At 52.5% G+C, this 16,444-nt stretch overlaps 2 protein-coding genes across 3 annotated transcripts in view; both read left to right on the top strand.

Annotated features, from left to right (window-relative positions):
* The first annotated feature begins 1,599 nt into the window (after nt 1–1,599).
* Nucleotides 1,600–6,057, top strand: FAM167B (family with sequence similarity 167 member B). Its single transcript, XM_073317725.2, has 2 exons — nt 1,600–2,364; nt 4,576–6,057. Exons 1-2 carry the CDS (start codon nt 2,050–2,052, stop codon nt 4,837–4,839), a joined length of 579 nt encoding a protein of 192 aa, XP_073173826.1. The 5' UTR covers nt 1,600–2,049; the 3' UTR covers nt 4,840–6,057.
* LCK (LCK proto-oncogene, Src family tyrosine kinase) overlaps nt 2,286–16,444 on the top strand; it is a 40,308-nt gene continuing 26,149 nt past the window's right edge. The window contains exon 1 of one of the 2 annotated variants that reach the window (XM_073317718.1): nt 2,286–2,364. The gene's annotated coding sequence lies outside the window, so the exon portion shown is untranslated. Of the gene's footprint in view, nt 2,365–11,067; nt 11,356–16,444 lie in introns of those variants that run through there. The other variant, XM_073317717.1, reaches the window with a different exon arrangement.

The raw sequence follows: 16,444 nt of genomic DNA, 5'->3' as shown, positions 1-16,444 counted from the left end.
GGTTGTGAAACACAGCAACAGGAACTGAGCAGGCTGCCGTGTGGGTGAGGCCGAGAAGCAGAGACGGAGGATGTCGGGTTTAAGGTGGCCTGGCTCCAGTTTTTGATTTAGTTTCTCCCTGGTGGGAGGCTTGTGCAGATGAAATGAGCCCAGGCTTGGCCCTGCAGGGACCCAAGAGCTTTGCCTTTGAGTCACTGCAGGGGGCTTTTCGCAGGCTCAGGGTCGTGATGGGCGGGTAGGGGGGAAAGAATCCCACCTGGAGATGATGGGGTCCCTCCTGGGGAGGATGGGGCAGCGGAGGAAGTAAAGTTCTGGGGATACCAGGGTGACAGAGGGCCTCAATTTTTTGGGGGCGGGGGAGAGAAGGGGAACCTGCCCGTTGGAGGCACAGGGCTCCTAGCTTCAGGCACCTTGGGAGGGCTGAAGAATTGAATCTGTGGAAAGGGGACAGAGTCTCTCTTCTTCAAAGCAGGATCCCTGAGCTGGGGAGGGAGCTGGGGAGATTGAGGGCATTCCGGTCAGAGAGTGCTAGAGACAGGCCTAGAGGGAGTGGGGTGGGGGGACAGCTGGCTGATAGAAATATGCACAGTGAGTTGTGACTAGTAAACGATTCCCCTCCAGACACTGTAGACTCCTTTACCTGTCCTCAGTGCCACCGTCTCTGTTACCCAGGGCACGTGCCAAGATCCAGCTCTGCAGTCTCTGTTACCCAGAATCCCCCAGGCCCACTGCCAGCAACCAGCGCCACAATCTCTATTACTCAGAAGCCTCGAGGGCCCCTGCCCAGACCCAGCACCACATTCCCTGTTCCCCATCTACCCCATGTTTCCTTCTCTGCCACGGGCTGGGCATTTTTTACCTGTCACCCTGTGCTGAATGGTCCTTGTTTTTCTGTATGGGGTGTGCATAGGGGTGAGAAATGCTGCATTCTGCCTCTGCACTGCAATCTCCTTAGGTTGTCCATTCTCTCCAGGGCCCCCGGGTTCCACCTTAAATGCAGCACAGCTGTGGAGAAGCAAATAGACTACTGGTTAAAGTGACCTGGCTAGAAGCCTTGAGCAGGGCTGGGAGACGGGTGACCAATGAGAGTCCTCAAATGGTGGGGTTTATTAGCAGAATTGTAGGTCCAGGAGACCCTATAGCTGGGATCCTGGGGAGAGACCCCCCAGGGCACAGAGCAAACCCACACACCCTAGCTTGGCCTTCCCTCTGAAGGTATCACAAAGGGTGTGTGGCCTACTCAGCATGGCCCAAACGGTGACGGCAGGGGAGATACTGTGAGATGCCACATGCCCATTCAGATCTCACATGGGATATCAGCCATGTGGCTAAGGGTGCAGAACAGCATCCTGCTGTCTGCAGGGGTCCTTTGCTGCTCTTCCCTGAGGTGGCCGAGGGGTTTCTCAGGGACTCTGAACAGAAACCCCCTCTGTAGTGAACTCTAGTGTTTCTTGGGGACTCTACACCAGCCCCTCCATGCCAGGCCTCTCCTTCCTCTAACCTCTCCTGCCTGATCTGCCCAGCACTGTATGATCCACCCTTGGCGCTGTATAAGTGCCTGGGGGTGGGGCAGGAAAAACCCTGAACAGAGCTGAGCTTTTTTATTTTTCTTTTTTCTGTTTTTTCTTTTTTTTTTATGGCTCTGTAGCAGCCTTGAATCTCAAGTGACCTTTCAGCCTCCCTTGATCTCAGAGCTGGGTGGAGAAGCAGTTTCATTTCTGTCCTGATAATAAATTGGGAAGGGAAGGCATGTCTGTGGGATAAATTACTTTTCGCTCCCACAGTCCTTTATGTCCCCAGTGAAACTTCCTTTCAAAGAACAGGGTGTCTCCTCCCAGCTGGAGACAATAATATTTAAAAAAAAAAAAACCACCTCCCCAGGCCTCCAGGCAATTAAAGTTCCTGCTCATTTATAATCATCATCGAGTTCCAAGGCTTTATTGTTCATTCCAGAAATAAATAGTTCTCCTGCTCACACGCGCACACACAGAGCGAGCCAGCTCTGCCACAGGCAAACGCTCCTCTCTCTTGCACCTTGCAAGCATAGCCATGTCCTACAGCCACCTGAAGTTCAAGGAGCTAGGAGAAGAGGAGTCGAACTTGGACAAGGAGAACCTGGACAGTGTGAAGGCCCTGACGGCCAAGCTGAAGCTGCAGACTAGGAGGCCTTCCTACTCGGAGTGGAAGGCCCGAGTGCAGAGCCAGTCCTGGAGGAATGGGGTCAAGGAGGGAGCCATCAGCTCGCTGAAGGAAGAGCAGGGAGGAGAGGTGTTTCTGGAGGGGACTCAAGCCAAAGTGCCGTCCGGGAGCATCTGTGGGTTTGCCACCATGGATGATGCCCTGGAGTGGCTCAGGGAGGAGCTGGTGAGTACCCCCTGGTAGTTCTGTTGGGAGCACGGCCTCTGTGGGTGAAGAGCAAGGGACAGAGACGGCAAGAGATCTTAAACCATTATCCCAGGCCCCGCAGCAGTCGGTCTCCTGGGCTGTGGAGCTCGGCTTGACATCCCCAGGGCTAAAGGGAAATGGGACAGAGAACGCCTGGGAAAAGGGGAGGGAGTATGAGGATGCTGCGGAGGAGGAGAGAGCCCCTGCCGTGGGCTGGGTGCTCAGCAATTCAATTTGTACCTGGCTTGGATGTCACATCCACGGCCCGGGGGGGGGGGGGAGGGGGTGTCGATTTTAAAGGTGGCACTAGGCTGGTTTGTTCTCCATCACCCTGCTTACTTCAGCACTCTGCACCTCCAGCAGGGCTCATTCCCCAGGTTAGTGCCCCAGGAATCCCGGCTGGTGCTTGGCATTGTCTTGTCCATGTACAAATGAGCCATTTTGATGCCAACGTGCCCATTTCGGTGCCTACCTATCTCCCTAACTCTGGTGTTTATAGGCCTCGATTGACGTTGTCTTCGAGCATTTGTGTGTGGGTGTGAGCTGTGTCTCTCTGCAGGTGCGCTGCAGGGGGACCCCCCTGCCTGGAAGGGCTGGTTGCTTTACCCTTGCAGCGGGTCGGTGCGGATACATGGCAACATGGTTCCTCCCTGAATCATTCCGGTGTGCAAAGCATCACCTCTCACAGCTGTGGCTGGCCCAGTGCATTCTGGGACTCCTGGAGCACCTGTTCCCTAGTGCCCTGTTGTAGGAGTGAGGGCATCACGGGTTTCCAAGCGTGCGGCACTGCTGTGTGGGCGGGAGTTTGGGGGGGCCAGCTGACCTCGGGCAGCTGCAAGGGTCATGGCTTCCTCTCCATGCTCGGGGGAAACCGTTGTAGCCAACACCGGCTCGGCTAGACCCAAAGGAAACACCTCACTCCTGGGGTTGCAACCAACCATTACAGTCAATGCTTGTGAAAGGTCTGGGCAGCTCGGATGTGTGGGCGTGGGGGGCGGCACATGTTCTGCCAGCTCAAAGTGTTCCAGGCCCCATTTGTTGCAACGCTTCTTTGCTTAGTGTAGACACGGCCTCTGTGTGTGTGTGTGTGTGTGTGTGTGTCTCTGCATGTTTGTGTGTCTGCATCAGAGCAACTGTGTATTCGTACGTTTGTCCCCAGCTTGGTCCACAAGTCTGTAAGTGCTCGCACACGTCTGTCTTTCTGGTTGTCTGCACGTTTCAGTATGTTTGTGCCTCTGCGTTTGTGTGTCTGTGTGTGTACATCTGTGTGTGTCTCTATCTCTGTGGGTGTCTGTCTATGCATCTCTGTATATTTGTGTGTCCATCTGCATGTCTCTCTCTGTCCACGAGCGTCTCTGTATCTCTGTCTCTGTCTTTCACTCCATACATCTGAAGAAGTGGGGTTTTTACCCACGAAAGCTTATGCTCAAATAAATCAGTTAGTCTTTAAGGTGCCACCGGACTCCTTGTTGTCTCTGTCTGTGTGTCTTTCTGTCCATCTCTTGCTGGGTGTCTGCGTGTCTCTGTGTGTTTGTCTCTGCAGTGTGTCTCCACCGTGTGGCTTCATGTCTCTGTCTGGGTGTCTCTGTGTGTTCGCATGTCTCGGGGTTGCCTCTGGCGCTGTGTATCTCTGTCTGTCTGTGTGTCTCTGTGTGTCGGCATGTCTCGGGGTTGTCTCTGTTTGTCTGTGTGTCTCTGTGTGTCGTATGTCCCAGGGTTGTCTCTGGCAGTGTCTCTCCATGCGTCTGCGTGTCTCCATAGGAATGTCTACACGGCAAACGTCAGCCTGCAGCAGCGACTCTCAGAGCCCCAGTCACACAGCTCAGGCTACCGCGCTAAAACCAGCCGTGCAGCTATTGCAGCTTGGGCTGGAGCTTGGGCTCTTCAGCCCACCCCCTCCCTAGGCTTCAAAGCCTGAGCTCCAGCCCATGTCACAACATCTACACAGCTAATTTTAGCATGGCGGCTCGATCCTTGCAAGCCTGGCGGCGTTGACCCGGACTCTGAGACTCGTTGCCGCAGGCCGCCACTTGACATGCCTCATGCGTCTGTACCTCTGTCTTTGTGTCTCTGCACGTCTGTGGCTCTGTCCGTGCGGCTCTGCATTAGGGCTGCTCTCTGACTCAGTGACAGGGGTGACCTGTGCTCCAGCTGGCCCCCTAAAGGTTCCCCTTTCCCTCCTCTGCACAGCAGGAGATGCAGGCTGTGGATCACCAGCTGGCACGGCAGCTGATGCGGCTGCGGGGGCAGATTCACCAGCTGAAGGTGGAGCAGGTGTGCCACCAGCACAAGGAGATGCTGGACAATGCCACCTTTGGCCTGGAGGGCTGTGAGGAGGACACAGACCTGCTCTGCAACATTCCTCCCAAGGCCGCCTTCTTGCTCTCCACGCCACTCAAGCACATTGGCGTCACACGCATGAACATCAACTCCCGGCGCTTCTCCCTCTGCTGAGGGCCCTGGCCTCCTGCCCAGAGCTGTTTGGGCAGGGCACCTCTTCACAGCCCATCCACATCAGGGGGAGCATTAGCAGGGACTGCTCTCCGGGCCCCAAACCTGGCCAATGGGCGTGCGCATACCTAGAAACTCAGGCTGAAGGCTCGGGTCCTGAGCTGCTGGGTCGGGTTATATACAGGCCAGCGTAGTGGTCAGCCCAGTTATGGAAGCTGAGGCAAGTGGTGAGTGTACAGCGCATTTCCCCCCTTCCTGATGACTGGTGTTGCAGGTCTGTGGGCAAGCAGGGCTGCTGCCTCCTGTCAGATGCCACAGCCTGCCGCCCGACCCTTCCCTGCCATTCACAGCCGCCTCTGGTCAGTCCCTGCAGCGTCCTACGCTGGATACAGCAGCCAGCTAGAAACCAAACCTGACCGAACTGAGGCCGGGCTAACGCGCTGCATGGAGAGGTGCAGAGACCTGCCAAGTCAATGCAGTGCTGAGCCCTGCAGGCCCAGGAGGAGCTCAGCACTGCCCCTTGAGGAACTGGAGCCTGTGGCTGGTTTCAGTCCCTGCAGCAGCCCTGGGGACACTTCTGGGCCTGCCTTGCAAAGACAGGTAGGTGTGCTCTGTGGAACCAGTGCTGCCCACACAGAGGGAAAGCTAAGGGGCTGAGCTCCCACCCTGCCCACCAGATAAGGTTCTTATGCCCTGCAGTAGCCGCATCCCCACCCTTCAGTGCCATAGCTCTGGCCAGGGGCCAGTCCCTCCTCAGCCAGCTCTGTCCTAGCTTAGGAAGCAGCTGTAACTACGTGTCTGTGCTATGCATTTACATTAACCCCCGAGTCACACCTCCCTGAGCTGAAATGCTCGAGCTGCGGGGCCAGAGGTGCACAGGCTGCGGTGGCAGGTACTTGCAGAGAGGGGGCAGGGTTTGGTGAGCAGCTGGGTGAATTCTCCCCAGCATGTGAGCCTCATGGCTCAGCTGGGCGGGGACGGGGGAGGGGAAGGTTATTGCTCTAAGGCATCTGTGATGCATATTACGCTGCTGGGTCCCATTCACTACTGCAGAAAACTCAAGAAAAAAGTTTCTGTGCAGAAATAAAAGACGGCGTCTGCAAGTGTGTGTATGGGGGTGGGGGGGATGTGAGAAAACCTGGATTTGTGCAGGAAATAGCCCAACTTGATTGTCATGCACATTGTGTAAAGAGTTGTCACTTTGGATGGGCTATCACCAGCAGGAGAGTGAATTTGTGTGGGGGGGTGGAGGGTGAGAAAACCTGGATTTGTGCTGGAAATGGCCCACCTGATGATCACTTTAGATAAGCTATTACCAGCAGGACAGTGGGGTGGGAGGAGGTATTGTTTCATATTCTCTGTGTATATATAAAGCCTGCTGCAGTTTCCACGATATGCATCTGAGGAAGTGAGCTGTAGCTCACGAAAGCTTATGCTCTAATAAATTGGTTAGTCTCTAAGGTGCCACAAGTACTCCTTTTCTTTTTGCGAATACAGACTAACACGGCTGTTACTCTGAAACTTGTTTCCTTCTGTCTCTCACACACAGTCAGCCTGGCTCCATCCCCAGATCAGGGTCAGGGACACACACACAGTCAGCTCCCCTCGACCTGCAGACATATATGATCTGGGACACTGACAAACGGGGCCTCCTTGCTCGGACCCACCCACCCACAGACAGAAAAACACAGGTCAGGTGGAAACACGCAATGAGGGAGAACTGTCTTGACTCTCAGCCTCTGACCGGCCGTCTCTTCCAATGCGGGCTGCTCAGTCTATCCATCCTTGACCGTGCTGGCAAGTGGTTTTGTGCCCTCGCCCGCGCCCCTTCCACGTCGCTCTTTTGGGTAGCCTAACAAGCGCTGAGAACGTTGGGTTTGTCGCTCTCACTTCCGCTGTGTGTTGTTGTTTCCACTCGGTTTAACTGAGGCCTCAGATGAGGCAGGCGCCCACTGCACAGTGAACCTATGAGCAGCCCTGCCTAGCCAGGTGCCTTTCTCGTTTATGTGCAAATAGGCATGTTGGTTGTCCTCCACGTTTCACCTTCTCGCTGTCTCCTCGTGCGATCATCCCTGAAGATACTTGCAGTTTTCCCCTGGAACTTTTTACGGGCGTGTCTAGAATCTCCTCGGGGAGGGTCATTTTCAGGGGAACATTAGTTTTTACAAACATTACAGTTTTTACTTCATCTGATGAAGTGAGCTGTAGCTCATGAAAGCTTATGCTCAAATAAATTTGTTAGTCTCTAAGGTGCCACAAGTCCTCCTTTTCTTTTTGCGAATACAGACTAACACGGCTGCTACTCTGAAACTTGTCATTAGTTTTTATGATCACAATGGATAATAAATTAATTTGCACTCATCCAAGGATCTCAGAGCACTTTACAAATTCTATTCAAACCAGCTGAGATTGGTCAGTATCATTCTGCCTATTTTAGATATGGGAAAATGAGGTATAGAGATAGGGCATGACTTGCTCTAAAGATATGCAGCAAACCAGTAACAGAGCTGGGAAGAGAATCTAGGAGCTGGTCTTCTTCTCAAACCATTAAACTACCCTCTCTTCCCAGAGCCAGGAATTGAAACCAGGAGTCCCGACTCCAAGCTCCCAGCTCAAAACATAACCGCACATTACCTCTGTTAGAACCAAGAGCTCCGAGTTGCACTAAAGGATCCCATTAAATGATCATCATACTCACAAAATTCAACAGAAATAAAGGAAGATTTCCTGGACTGAATAATTATTAGAGCCAGTTGAAATTTTTAATACAATAAGGTTGTTTTTTTTAATTAAAATATTGGGTTTTTTTTTAAAATCTTTTGCCAAAAAAATTGTCAATGTTAGCGACGTTTTTAGTTTTCTGTGAAAGCCAAGTTGTGACAGGTTTTCTCAAAATTGTTATCAGTAAATAAAAAATGTTGATCACCATTTTGCTGGCATTTTCCATAATGGTTTCCACTTTAAAAAAAGCAGGACAAGTTCTGAAAAAGTGGATCCATTTCAAACCCTTCCAAAAACAAAACAGAAAAACATATGGAAAACTTGAAATTTTTGCAAAACTGCTGTTTCATTTTTTGACCAGCAATAAATAATAATAATGATGAATTGGTATCAGCTGTTTTTACAGCACCTTTCATTCTGAAAGCGCCAAAAGCCCTTTGTAAACCATATCCAAGAGAGGGGCACTCCGACCACCACGGAAATGCAGCCATCTTTGGGGTGGGGCCAGGACTTCAGGCAGTGGTTTGAAAAACCATAGCAACATTACACAATACTTTAGGACAGGAAGTCAAGACCTTGTCACACCTGCAGGGGAAATTAGGGCTGCAGAATGTATTTATATTGGCTGGAATCTGGCCAGAGCTCCAGGTTAGCACCTCTGCTGGGTAAGAGAGCTGAATTGAAGAGGTTTAACCATTTGCTCTTGTCCTGTCTCTTCTGAGCGTCTTAGATTTCCCCCCATCGCTTTGCACTATGCTCTCCTAGAGGGGTTCTCTCCAGGGACAGAGTCCCAGCCCAGGATATCCTGAGATCCTCATGCACAGTGCAGTCAATTCCGACATGCTGCAGTTGCATTACCAGCATGAGGAATGCAAGCTGCCAGAGCTTGCGCTGTGATGAGGCTGGAGATGGCTCATTAGCGCTGTTACAAGTGTAGTTGGAAATGGCTCTGTGCTGCGCTCGGGCTAACTGCCCTGCACCCAGGCAACAACCCCCTCTTCAGACTCCTCTGCCACAGATTCAGCTTCCTGTCTTCCCCTCCCCCTGCCCAGCACAGCCTGTTCATACCTGTGGCTTCACATTTGATGTAACAAGCCAAGACAATAGCTTTGCGGTTCCTCTGCTGTCTTCAGCAACTGAACGTGCAGGTCTGGTGGAGAGGGGCTGAAAGTGAAGCTTCATGACTTCGCTCCCCTTTGTCTGGATGGGAGAGAAAGAGTCAAAGCCCTGGTTATCTTCCAGAGACTCTCTCACTCTAGCTTGGTTAATGGCCTTGCTGGATGCTGGGGCTTTCGTCGCTGTGTCTTGCGGCAAGGCAGTGTGGTCCAGTGGCTGGGGCACTGGACTGTGGCTTTGCCAAGCCGTGTTCGCGTCATGCCTGGGACCCTGTGCAGGTCACTTTCCCCTCTGTTTCCACCCTCAGCTCTTTGTCTATTTAGCGTGTAAGCGCTTCAGGGCAGGGACTGTCTCTTGCTAGGTGTATGTACAGCACCAAGCACAGTGGGGCCATTGGCACTACTGTGAAAAAAGGGATCATTTGTGAGGAATAGTCACGGGGCTGAAATAAGAGGAACCAAAGGCTTCACCTAAGGTTTAACTCCACCAGCTTAGCAAGTGTTAAAGGCTGCCCAGCCTTAGCTACTCTGGCCTTTCAGAAGGCATTAGCAAACACAACACTCCTTTAAATAGACAAACCCTTTCAGCTCTCTCTCTCCCTGGGCTAGTATCCAGGGCTTAAATTCACCTGGAGTATTTCCCAGAGCCCTCAGGGCTTCAGCCCTGCGTGAGGTGCCAGGGCTCAGGTCAGATACGATGGGGATGGGGACCATGTAGAACCCAGGGGCAGCGAGTTGTATGGGCCCATGGTGCCCAGGCTCCAGCAAATTCAGGGCCCAGGGGATCCAGCTCCACCAATGTTCAGGGCTTGGTCTCTCCCATGGCCCTGCCTGCCGCCCCCGTGCGCCCCCTCCGCCAAGCATCCCTGCCTGCCCTGGGCCATGGGTGGCTGCCCCTTGCAGCTCCACGCTGCGCTCCCTCACTGGCCGCTGCCAGCTACAAGGGATCGGTGCCAGGGGCAGGCTGAAGCAGCTGCTGCACCTGCAGAGGGAGGAGGCTTATGGCAAGCCCCCCTCCCCCCCCGGCAGATGACTCCAAGTTGACTGCAAGGGGGGACTGGGGGGCCTATCCTGGCTGGACCTCCTGAGCAGCAGCCTGGGAGGGCTTGGGTGAGTGTTATGCCCTTCCCTGGAGCTCGCTGCTGCTGGTGGGGAGAGGGATGGGGGCAGTCTTCCTCTGTGGCCCCCAACCCCGGAGCAGCCTGCTTGCTGCACCCCAAACTCCTCATCCGTGGCCCAGCCCCATGCCCCACACCCCCTCCCACACCCCAACCCTCTGTCCCAGCCAGAGCCTGCACCCAGCACCCAAACCCCCTCCCACACCCAGCACCCCAAACTGCCTTCCATACCCCCTCCTGCACCGCAAACCCCTGTCCAGCCCAGAGCCCGCACTCAGCACCCAAACTCCGTCCCAGAGCCTGCACCTCTCCCGCACCCAAACTTCCTCCCAGAACCTGCACCCCAAACCCCCTCCCGCACCCAAGCTCCCTCCCAGAGCCCGCAACCTGCACCCCCTCCTGCACCACAAACCCCTGCCCCAGCCCAGAGCCTGCACCCAGCACCCAAACTCCGTCCCAGAGCCAGTACCCAGCACCTAAACCCCCCGTACCCCCACCTGCATCCTAACCCCCTCCCAGCACCTGCACCCAGAACCCAAACCACCTCCCAGAGCCCGCACCCAGCACCCAAACCCCTACCCCACCCAGAACCCCAAACCCCCTCCTGCACCCCCTTCTCACCCCAAACCCCTGTCCCAGCCCAGAGCCCACACCGAGCACCCAAACTCCCTCACAGAGCTCGCATCCAAACTCTCTCCCAGAGCCTGCACCCAGCACCCAAACTCCATCCCAGAGCCTGCACCCCAAACCCCATTCCGCACCCAGACTACCTCCCAGATCCTTAGGCAGGGAGGGCAGGGGTCAGGACTTGGACCTGTTCTGGGCACCACCAAAAATTATACAAACCTGCTGCCCCGGGACCATCGATGGATTGCCAGTTGCTGCACAGATTGACCAGCAGCTAGTCATCCTGGTGACCAGGACCTGGTTTTCGGGGAGAGGGGCGGGAGGGTCTAAAAGGGGTTTTTTTCTTTCTCCTCAGTTTGCCCTGCTGCGATGTGCAACATTTGAGCTTGTCACCCAATGAGAACATAAGTCAAAGTCCTTCCCCCCCCCCCCGGCACATTTTCTTAACACCCTCTCCCCAGAAGACCAGTGTAGAACAGCTGCAGGGCCCCGGAGCTGCTTGCCCTTCTCAGGGCTTCCCTGGGGTCCCTGGAGACACCTGTGCAAATGTCAGGCATGTGACATCCAAGCAATGTGGGTTACGGTGCCACGCTGTACCAGCCGCTTTCATCTCTGGAGCTACTAGTCCAGGGCTGGCAGGAAACCCCTGAGTTTCTCATTAGCTCTGTTCATTTTGTGGTTATAGCAAGTGCTGAGAACAGACTTCTCAAGTTTGCTCATGATACATCAGAAGGCAGGAAATCAGGAAAAACAGACACCAAGCGAGAACAAGCACTCTTGCAATTCCCTGATGTGAAGGACCATTTGGCTGCCCTCTGGGAGGTGAGAGCCTAGCTCTGGATGAGACGGATGGAAATGATAATGTGACTGGGAAGGGAGTTATTGCTCTCTGGCCATGGAAATCTAAGAGCAGCTGGTGTCCACCTCACTGCAAACAGGTAAGGGAAGGGCAGGGGCTGTAAGCAGCCCTGGAATGGTGTCCTGGAGTGGGAATCAGGGATTGCCATGGTGTGGGGTGGCATGACGGGTGTGCGCTGGCTCTTTCAGAGCCCCAGTTGTGGAGTAATGGTTTCTTTGGGGGAAGGATGACCCCCAAATGATACCCACTTACCTCCTTGGAGGGAGTGAAGTGAGCATTGCAGTGAGTCCGTCAAGGATCTATCACCATAGCATCTGGGCGATACATTTGGGGATGGAGCGAGGAAGATTTAATCTCCTCAGCCTCTCCTGTTGGTTTCTCTCGGGGCACACTGTGTTGGTTTGGGGATGTTTGGACAGACAGACCCACATTTTAGGCTCCTGAGTTGCTCCCTCCAAAACAAAACTTTTCCAAAGTGCCCCGTCTGCCCACATACTAGGAATGGCTAATTCAGAGGGGTTCCCTTCAGAGAGCATATCAGGCATCTGGTGAGCCCGTTGCTCCAAAAACCTTGACTTCCAGGGCAAAGCTAGAAGATATGTCCTGAGCCAGCAGCCTTGAAACTGGACTGAAAACATGCTGAAGGGTCTGTTTGCTGCTGCGTTGTTTTGTCCCTCAGAGCAGCTCTCTGAGGTACCATAAGTCTCAAGAAGCAGGGAAAATCCATCTCTGCAGTGAAGAGTCACTGAAATACTTCTGAATGGTGTTGTTCAACTTCAGTGGCTCTGATATGAACTTCTTCAGTGCAGACGCCATGGCAGGGCTGGCTCCTTGCCTCGTGTGGCTGCAGAAAGAGCTCTGGGTCCCATTCCCCTCTAAGACGCATCCTTCAATACCTAATTAGAGCTATGACTCTTTGCTCTGCTAAAGCCACCCCAGGAGCCACAAGTAACCAGAGAGGGGCCCAAGATGCAAAGGGCAGGGTTTTTGTTCCCTCTCTGCAAGAAATGGGAAGGATCAGACATGGGTAGTTTGGCTGCTCTGAGCGTAAGGCTATTTGGGCCACTGTCCTCCCTCCTTCCATCTTGCATTCTTCCCCTTGAACCAGAGCGGCTGGGATATGTGTATGCTGGCGCTAGCCTGGCTGGCCGCATGAAACACAAGGGTCTCGCATGTGGGCTGGTCAGCGGTGACCGGGGTGGGACTTCGCTTTTGTGGTGAGTGGTGACATTGTAGGGCAGCGCGTGTTCTGTCTAAACTTAGCCCCTGTGGACCTTGTTAAAACAAGACTCTATTGCAGCCTGCTCCAGCCAGGCGTGTGGGGTCAGTGCTGTAAACTGAGCCTTAGTGACGAACCCTGGAATATTTTCAGAGATGAGGGTTCCACTGTCCTTTTCACAATAGGTATCCGCAACACAGCCACCCACCCACACGCCTCCCAAACTGCGTGGCACAAAACCACGAGAGGAAAATAGGCGTGCACACACACGAACACGCACAAACACGTGCACAAAGCCAGACAGAGATAAACAGACACACAAACAGAAGCACCCAAGCATGCAGTCACCCAGACACAAACACACACACACACAGAGCCTGGACATATACACGCAGACACCAGTGCACAGAGAGACAAACTGACAAACAGGTACCAACATACATAGGCAGACCGACACATTCAGTCACACAGACAACCACCCAGAGACACAGACATACACTCACCGACAAACCCATCGAGAGACACGCTGACACAAACTCACACAAGCACACCGAGGCAAGTAAGTGCAGACACACGCATGCAGACCAACGCAAATGTTCACTCACATAGGCAAACACAGTCACCAAAGAGAGACAAAAACAACTTCAGAGCCAAAATCCTCTTTAGCCTCAGATGTTGCTTAGATGACACTGATTTGGGGTGGAAATTGTTTTGTGGCTTGAGCATGAACACCTCCTACCGCACCCAGGATTCTTGTAGGAAGGGAAAAAACACAACCCTGGTATCTTTTGCCTTTTGCTAAAGCATCATATTTTAAATGTTTGATGTTCTCTCCAGGCAATGGTATCTGGGACAGTTTGAAGTTTTTCTTCCACGAGGGTGGACATTTTGTTTTAATTTATTTGTTTCCTTCTTGTTAACGGGAGACAAACAATGCTCAACTCCCCCGTCACGTCAGCAGGCCATAGGATGCCATTTAAAATATAATGAGGCAGCACCTCGTGCATTTCACTGTACCCCCCTTTGGAAGTGGCCTTGCCCAAAGCAATCAGGCTCCGGCCTTTTGGCTTCTTTAGGAAGCAAAGGCCTGAAACCAGTTTTCCTTGGGCAGGGCTACACTACAATCCCTGCATCGGTGCAGCTGCATTGTAGCGCTTTGTTGAAGACGCCCTAAGCCGACGGGAGAGAGAGAGAGAGAGCTTCTCCCGTCTGCTTAGTCACTCCACCTCCCGATGTAGTGCTGTCTACACAAGGGTTACGATCTGTAACTAGGTCACTCAAGGATCTGGATTTTTCACACCCATGAGACTTTGTTATACTGAAGTAAGTGTGTAGTGAAGACCTGGCCTTTTTAACCTTGAAAATATGGGTAGTTTCTTCCTGGTCTTGATGGAGAATGTGTTGTGGGTGTCGGAGATGCAGATTCAGATTTGTCTGCCTTCGCTGAAAGGATTGGAGGGGCCGACACTACCAAAGAGAGGGTTTATCCCCAGTGTTAAATAGATGATAATGAAAAAGAGAGAGTTTTAAACACCTGGGGAGTCAGGCCCTGCGTAGACTCAAGCTTTCTCTAGAGCAGGGGTTCTCAACCTCTTTCTTTCTGGGTCCCCCACCCAACATGGCCCACCCGTGCCACAACAGCTGTTTTAGTAGGTTAAAAGTCAGGACTGGCGGTAGTGGGTAGCAAGCAGGGCAATTGCCGGGAGCCCCACACCACAGGGGACCCGCAAAGCTGAGTTGCTCATGCTTTGGCCTCAGCCCGGGGAGGAGGGGCCTGGGCTTCTGCTTGCTGCCCTGGGCCCCAGCGAGTCTAACGCTGGCCCTGCTCTCAGGTTTATTTTGGCAAACCCCCTGAAACCTGCTCACTGTCTCCCAGGGGGCCCCGGACCCCTGGTTGAGAACCACTGATCTAGAGCTCGAGGTGGATTGTTCCCTCTAGCTCCCCCACCCCATCCAAACCCAGAACTCCCCCAGCCCTGTGCTGCCAGTGACAGAAGTCAGGGCAGTCACCCTCGGCTGTGACCTACTCTCAGCCTGGGTTGAGCTGAGCATTTGTAGTTCATTTGGGGTCATGCCAGCAAGGCAGACCCATGACACAACGGCTGATGCAAACTCGTCCTCCGGTGCTGGCCCACAGTTATCTAGAAACGCCTCCATGGCGTTCCGTTTTCACTTCTTTGGAATTTGTGATATCACACCTGGGAGTCCCCCAGCCATTGCTGGAGACTTGCAGGGTAGAGAAGACCTGAAACTCCAATATTATAATCCCCCGAGCCAAATAAAAACTATTTGGAAGGGGAGAGTGGGGAAGCTTTCAGGCCTTTCTCTCTGAAGCAAAGAACGGCAACAACGATCCCCCATATTTTTCCATGTCTCCATTAAGAAAGATCCCTTCTAAGTGCTGTTAGCACCTCTGAAACTTCCAAGCCAAGCGACAAATATTTTGCCAGCCCATCTTTGCTCTAACTGCTCTCCACCTCATTTGGACAAGAGCATCTGCGTAGTTTCTGATAACACGGGTTTCTGTTTTAACCATACCTAGTTAATGTATAGACTTCAGTGAGTAGCCAGCTCACCAGCCAACAAGATCAAATGTAACGTTTAAAATCGATACAATAGGGGCCATTGACAATACACTTCTCTGTTCATGAACAAGGGTGTGTGTGCACATACGTTTACATAACCCTGCATAGACCTACACGCACACACACATCTTGCAATACGAGCCACGTGGGCGACCGCTGTGCCTCCTAAGAGTCGTGTGACTTCCATGGGGTGCTGCACAGGTACAAAGTTTCTGTTGTGTGGATGCCGTTGAAGGATCAGGACCGTGGACACAATCACACAAAGTCATACTTACACACACACACACACATATTCAATCACCCAGATGTATAGGCTACATCCTCACAAAAAAACCTATATTGTGGTTGTGTTAAGGATACAACAGAAAGCAACGAACCCCTGGAAATTCACAGTTAGCTGAGCAATGCATTCTATGCTTCCCAACACAAGCACACACGGGACCCGGTCCAATACCCACTGAAGACACTGACAAATCTCCCATTGATTCCAACACAGCAGAATCCAGCCCAGGGTGAAGGTTCACAGGCCAGAATTGATACAGTAAGAAGACTGGCTAACACAGGCCCTAGGTGTGGGCACTAAATGGAATCTATGCTGATTTATTCTAATGCCGCACAGGGATATAGTCAGAAGCATTTGCAGAAGTACCTGTGGAGACCTCACTCTCATGACCATGAGCGGGGCTGGGGTGGCTCAGTGAGAGACACCGTTTCACTGATGCTTCCCAGCCCTCCGATGCATCCTCGTTCAATTGCATTCATCGGCTACTTGCCTTTATGGGAAGAAAATCTGAGGGAAAAGGAGTTCAGGGGAGCTGAAGACAATATTTTCTTAAGGAGACAATATTAAACGTATAACTGCAAACTATCCCGATGCAAAGGAAAGAGCAGAAGAAAAGTACAAGGCCAATATGGTTCCATCGGGAGCTCTTTAATGACCTGAAAATCAAAAAGGAATCCTACAAAAATTGGAAACACGGACAAATTGCCAGGGAGTTACAAAAGAATAGCACGAGCATGCAGGGACAAAATCAGAACAGCTAAGGCACAAAATGACTTATACCTAGCAAGGGACATAAAAGGCGATAGGAAGACATTTTATAAATACATTGGGAGCAAGAGAAAGATGAAGAAAAGCGTAGGTCCTTTACTTAACGGGGAAGGAGATCTAATAACTGGGCTGAGGTTTTCAATGCCTCTTTCGCTTTGGTCTTCACTAAAAAGTGTAACGGTGACTCAACACAATTAATATTAACAACCAGGGGGAAGGAGCACAAGCCAAAATAGGAAACAAACAGGTTAAAGAATCTTTAGATAAGTTAGATGTATTCAAGCCGGCAGGGCCTGATGAAACTCCTCCTATG

This window comes from Lepidochelys kempii, chromosome 19 (assembly GCF_965140285.1).
Source record: "Lepidochelys kempii isolate rLepKem1 chromosome 19, rLepKem1.hap1, whole genome shotgun sequence".
NCBI classification, from domain to species: Eukaryota; Metazoa; Chordata; order Testudines; family Cheloniidae; genus Lepidochelys; species Lepidochelys kempii.
Note: the sequence above shows the minus strand (reverse complement) of the source record. Positions and strands in the feature narration are given on the sequence as shown.

What these genes read in the sequence shown, in the direction of transcription:
- FAM167B (XM_073317725.2), top strand. Translation starts at nt 2,050, where the DNA reads ATGTCCTACAGCCACCTGAAGTTCAAGGAGCTAGGAGAAGAGGAGTCG. An exon ending in AGTGGCTCAGGGAGGAGCTG is followed by an intron (nt 2,365 to 4,575) that starts GTGAGTACCCCC and finishes TCCTCTGCACAG; the next exon opens with CAGGAGATGCAGGCTGTGGA.